General features: G+C 51.4%; 1 protein-coding gene across 1 annotated transcript in view; it reads left to right on the top strand.

The window, feature by feature from the left end:
- Window positions 1-531, top strand: part of LOC131725049 (post-GPI attachment to proteins factor 4-like) — a 6,300-nt gene extending 5,769 nt beyond the window's left edge. The window contains 2 exon segments of the mRNA XM_059018449.1: window positions 1-476; window positions 478-531. The exon segment at window positions 1-476 is cut by the window's left edge and continues 184 nt beyond it. Coding sequence (XP_058874432.1) covers window positions 1-476; window positions 478-516 — 515 coding nt within the window. The 3' untranslated portion in view covers window positions 517-531.
- The last annotated feature ends 5,515 nt before the right edge of the window (window positions 532-6,046 follow it).

Genomic DNA, 6,046 nt, shown 5'->3' with positions numbered 1-6,046 from the left:
GGTTCTACCGCGGCGCGCTCTACGTGAAGCTGTACCACCCGGAGAGGCTGCAGCGCTACTGGAACCCGGAGCCGTGCCGCATCCTGGAGTGGCTGGGGGCCGGCGGGCTGGGCTCCTCTCTGCTGTGCCTGCTGCTGGCCCGGGCCAGGGGCGTGGCGCCCCGACTGGGACTCGAATTCCTGTTCCTCACTCTCTTCCTCATGCTGGTCTGTGAGCTGGCGGGCAGGCATTACCTCCTGGAGCTCCGGCGCCTCTCCCCCCAGCTGCTCTCCGTCTCCCCCGCCACGGAGTGCTGCACCCCGGCCATGCTGTACCCCCGGGCCGCCGCGGAGAGGGTGGCGGGGTACCTCTCGGAGGTGACCTGCAGGAAGGGACACGCCAAGGATACGGCGCTCTACAGGGCGGTGAGGGCCCGGCCCTGGGAGCGAGCCTACAGCGTGGAACCCAACCTGGTTAGGCACATCGGGGCGTTTTCCTTCGGTCAGGGCGAGTCACCCGCAGCCCAGGCTCCTGTGAGGGGGAGGGGGGGAGAGGAGGGAGGGGGGAGAGAGAGGAGAGGGGAGGGAGTGGAGAGAGAGGAGGAGAGAGGAGAGAGGAGAGAGGAGAGGGGGGAGGGGAGGGGAGTGGAGGTGGAGAGAAGAGGAGAGAGGAGAGGAGAGGAGAGGGGAGGTGGAGAGAAGAAGAGAGAGGAGAGGGGAGAGAGGAGAGGAGAGGGGAGGGGGAGAGAGAGGGAGAGAGAGAGGGAGTGAGAGAAAGAGACAGGAGGGAGGAGAGAGAGGAGGAGAGAGGAGGGATGATAGAGGGGGGAGAAAGGGGAGAGAAGAGGAGAGGGGAGAGGAGGAGAGGGGAGGTAGAGAGGAGAGGAGAGGGGAGAGGAGAGGGGAGAGGAGGAGGAGAGAGAGGAGAGGAGAGAGGGGAGAGGAGGAGAGGGGAGGTAGAGAGGAGAGGGGGAGAGGGGAGAGAGAGGAGAGGAGGGGAGAGGAGAGAGGAGAGAGGAGAGAGGAGAGGGGAGGTGGAGAGAAGGAGAGAGAGGAGAGGGGGAGGGGAAGGAAGGGAGAGAGGTGAAGACACTGAGAGACTTCTAGTGGAAACGTTTGCTCTTTCATTTTAAAGTTGTTTGTGTGTTTCTAAAATCATTTTTAATGATTTATTTATTCTCTTTGTTCAGAGAACTGTGTGAAATGTATAATTTTATTATTTTGTTATATTTAATTAATTGCAACCCGTGGAGCAGCTTGTATTTAAATATGTTTAAAACCAGCAACCTCTCCCTCTCCCCTCTCCCCCCTCTATCATCCCTCCTCTCTCCCTCTATCATCCCTCCTCTCTCCTCTCCTCTCCTCCCCTCTCTCTCCTCCTCCTCCCTCCTCTCTCTCTCCCCTCTCTCGCCCTCTATCAATCCCTCCTCTCTCTCCTCTCCTCTCCTCTCTCCTCTCCTCTCCTCTCTCTCCTCCTCACCCCTCTCTCTCTCTCCCCTCTCGCCCTCTATCATCCCTCCTCTCTCTCTCCTCCTCCTCCCTCCTCTCTCTCCCCTCTCTCGCCCTCTATCATCCCTCCTCTCTCTCCCTCCCTCCTCCTCTCTCTCTCCTCTCTCCCTCTCTCTCCCCCCTCTATCATCCCTCCTCTCTCTCCCTCCCTCCTCTCTCTCTCCCTCTCTCTCCCCCTCTATCATCCCTCCTCTCTCTCCCTCCCTCCTCTCTCTCTCCTCTCTCCTGTCTCTTTATCTCACTCCCTCTCTCCCTCTCTCTCTCCCTCTCCCCTCTCTCCCCCTCTATCATCCCTCCTCTCTCCTCCTCTCTCTCCTCCCTCCTGTATTTCTCTCACTCCCTCTCTCCCTCTCCCTCTCTCCCTCTCCCTCTCTCCCCCTCTATCATCCCTCCTCTCTCTCTCCCTCCCTCCTCTCTCTCTCTCTCCTCTCCTCCCTGCTCTCTCTCTCCCTCCCTCCTCCCTCTCTCCCCCTCTATCATCCCTCCTCTCTCTCTCCCTCCCTCCTCTCTCTCCTCTTTCCCTCTCTCTCCCCCTCTATCATCCCTCCTCTCTCTCCTCTCTCTCTCCTCTTTCCCTCTCTCTCCCCCTCTATCATCCCTCCTCTCTCTCTCTCCTCTCCTCCCTGCTCTCTCTCTCCTCTCTCCTGTCTTTCTCTCACTCCCTCTCTGTCTCCCTCTCTCTCCCCCTCTATCATCCCTCCTCTCTCTCTCCCTCTCCCCTCTCTCCCCGTCTATCATCCCTCCTCTCTCCTCTCTCTCTCCCTCTCCCCTCTCTCCCCCTCTATCATCCCTCCTCTCTCTCCTCTCTCTCTCCCTCTCTCCCCCTCTATCATCCCTCCTCTCTCTCTCCCTCTCCCCTCTCCCCCCTCTATCATCCCTCCTCTCTCTCCTCCTCCTCCCTCCTCTCTCTCCCTCTCCCCCTCTATCATCCCTCCTCTCTCTCTCCTTCCTCCTCTCTCTCTCCCCTTTCTCCCCCTCTATCATCCCTCCTCTCTCCTCCTCGCTCTCCTCCCTCCTGTCTCTTTCTCTCACTCCCTCTCTCTCTCCCTCTCTCTCCCCCTCTATCATCCCTCCCTCCTCTCTCTCCCCTCTCTCCCCCCTCTATCATCCCTCCTCTCTCTCTCTCCTCTCCTCCCTGCTCTCTCTCTCTCCTCCCTCCTATCTCTCTCTCACTCCCTCTCTCTCTCTCCCTCTCTCTCCCCCTCTATCATCCCTCCTCTCTCTCCCTCCGTCCTCTCTCTCCTCTCCTCCCTGCTCTCTCTCTCTCCTCCCTCCTGTCTCTTTCTCTCACTCCCTCTCTCCCTCTCCCTCTCTCTCCCCCTCTATCATCCCTCCTCTCTCTCTCCCACCCTCCTCTCTCTCCTCCCTGCTCTCTCTCTCTCTCTCCTTGACAGTTCATTTAGTGAAACGGGCTGAACGAAACGATAATCTTGATTCTGATTCAAATGGCTTTTCTTGTGATTTAACGTTAGAGCAATCACTGCCACGGACTGGTAAATAATAATAATAATAATAATAATAATAATAATAATAATAATAATAATAATAATAATAATGTTGTATTGTGGGATTAAACCCAGATTCACTTTATCATGTTGATATGTTTCTTGAAATTAATTGCAGCTGACAGAATAAGTCCCTGAATCCCCGTCCCGTCCCGTCCCGTCCCGTCCCGTCCCGTCAGTTCCGCTCCACACCTCTCAAATGTGCAGTTCGGAAAGAAACACCTAGTTACAGAAGAACATGGATTTTCATTTTAACACAGATCTGGTACGGCTGTATTTTTAAAGGGAGCATAAGGATCTTTTTATTGTCACATGTTCCCATGTGTTGCAACTGTTTAAATAAGGTGTGTGTATTTAAAAAAATAATAATTAAAACTGACCACTTTTAAAAACTTTCAAATTGCATTCCCTGCCTCGATGGCTTCCCATGTACCTGCCTGGACCCCTCGGAACTACATTTCCCATCATCCTCCTGCTCGCAAATGTAAAGCCGGGTCCACATCTGAGCAATTATTTGTGCCACAAGGTTCCCGCGTCTACAAGATTCATTTTTTTATGATAACTGAGGTGAGTTTTTTATTTTTTTTTTACATTTTTATTCTATCTACAAGGTGAAGTATTTTTTTTCTGGTTTTGACAACCGAGGCGACGCAGGTTGTAACGTGTCCAGTAATTAACGAGGAAGAGTTGGCTCTTATTATTTTTTAAGCTGTTATTTTAAATGCCATTTTCCCTAAAGAATAGGGCAGCGGTGTGGCGTAGCGGTTAGGGCTCTGGACTCTTGACCGGAGGGTCGTGGGTTCAATCCCCAGTGGGGGACACTGCTGCTGTACCCTTGAGCAAGGTACTTTACCTAGATTGCTCCAGTAAAAACCCAACTGTATAAATGGGGAATTGTATGTAAAAATAATGTGATATCTTGTAACAATTGTAAGTCGCCCCGGATAAGGGCGTCTGCTAAGAAATAAATACTAATAACTCACTAAAGATTTCTATCCCTGAATCATTTGGTCAGCAGTGTGGAGTAGTGGTCAGGGCTCTGGACTCTTGACCGGAGGGTCGTGGGTTCAATCCCAGATGGGGGACGCTGCTGCTGTACCCTTGAGCAAGGTACTTTACCTAGATTGCTCCAGTAAAAACCCAACTGTATAAATGGGGAATTGTATGTAAAAATAATGTGATACCACCAACATTTTTATAATTAGAGCTTCTTAATATGCAAGCCGTGCAGACAGCATTATAAGAACCAATCAGAGTTCTCGAATTGCCACGTGATCGCCTGTGTCGACAGAAGCCGCTCAGCTGGTTGCTTGGAAAGTAGATCCAGGCTCTACTTCAAGCAGCTGGTTGCGCATCTGCTCACAACTGGTTGCAGGGACGTCCTCGTATAAGAGACTCGGTTGCATGTAACTAAGTTGCGCAACTGATCGCTCAGGTGTGGACCCAGCTTAACTGAGATGGATTTACCAGCGAGCAGGAGGATGATGGGAAATGTAGTTCCGAGAGGTCCATGCGGGTACATGGGAAGCCATCTTGGAGGCAGTGGAATGCAATTTAAAAAAGTGGTCAAAATGTAAAAAAAATAATAATTTAAAACAACACACACTTTATTTAAACAGTTGTAGCAACACATGGGAACACGCCACACAATCAAATGAAAAGATCCTTATTAAAGGAAGTTTCAGTTTGCCGTATTCTCTTGAAATCTGTCACACCCGCAGTTACCAGGTCAGCAGAGCCCTTGGGGCTCCCGGCTGTGTGTCAATCACCCGGGGAAGCTGCGGCTGATTGGTTAGTGCGTGAAGGGGGCGGGGACAGTCTCACCCTGCAGGGGAGCACGGAGGTGCGACGCTGTGTGAAAGCGTGGCTTGTGAAAGCGTGGCTTGTGCAAACACAGCGAGCTCTTCAAGCCAGCGTGGAGCAGCTGTTGTGTTTTCAAATGAAAATCCAGGTGATTCTTTTCAAACTGTACGCCCGAGAGCCGTATAGAGAGTGGAGGCGGGTACGAGGGGTGCGCTGAAAGCTCGCTACTCTTACTCCTGAATCGAGCAGCATTGATCAGCAGGCATTCAATAAAAACTATTCGTTAGCATGTCGCTCTCAAAGCAAGAAAGGCCGTCCTTCCCTCGCCTTTGCAACAGCTCAATCGGGTTAATTACTGAGATTGACAGGCGGGGTGGGGGCAATTTCGCCCTCCAGGGGGTCTAGGAAGTGCGGTTTGTGCAAGAGTTTAACCCAGATGTTTTCAAATGAGAATCCGCGTGTTGCTGTAAGTATGTGTTTCTTTCACAACTGCACATTTGTAGAGCTGTGTAAAGCAGGGGTCTTAATTGGACCAATTAAGCTTACAATAAGCACTTGATTGGTCCGGTGAAGTAATTTATGGTACAGTTGGAACAAAAACCAGGAGAGACAGTGGCCCCCCAGCACCAGGACTGGAGACCCCTGGGGTAGAGAACGGACAGACGGGACACGAGGTCAGATCCGGGGAGTTAGTCTGACAGCTGCTATTACACTGATCAACTCTAAACCTTTCTACTTTTTTTTGTAACAAATAATGCAGTTTGTAAAAATGAAATCTGGAAAATTAAATAACAGTGCCTTAATTTAACCCTGCGTTGCTGTCTGTCTGTCTTCAGATTCTTGGTTTGTAATTTTTGGTGTTGGAAGGTGACTGGGTGCAGCAGCAGCAGGGCTAGTGTGAGTTTGTAACCCTGCTCAAACTCCTGGCTCCTGATCATTTCAATATTAATAATAATAATACTAGACTTCATTGAGGGGAGCTCTGAACCCCAGGACTGGGTGCAGCAGCAGCAGCAGCAGGGCTAGTGTGAGTTTGTAACCCTGCTCAAACTCCTGGCTCCTGATCATTTCAATATTAATAATAATAATACTAGACTTCATTGAGGGGAGCTCTGAACCCCAGGACTGGGTGCAGCAGCAGCAGCAGCAGAGCTAGTGTGAGTTTGTAACCCTGCTCAAACTCCTGGCTCCTGATCATTTCAATATTAATAATAATAATACTAGACTTCATTGAGGGGAGCTCTGAACCCC

This window comes from Acipenser ruthenus, chromosome 60 (assembly GCF_902713425.1).
Source record: "Acipenser ruthenus chromosome 60, fAciRut3.2 maternal haplotype, whole genome shotgun sequence".
In the NCBI taxonomy this organism is placed as follows: Eukaryota; Metazoa; Chordata; class Actinopteri; order Acipenseriformes; family Acipenseridae; genus Acipenser; species Acipenser ruthenus.
The sequence above is the reverse complement of the archived record's forward strand: the minus strand, read 5'-3'. Positions and strand labels throughout refer to the sequence as shown.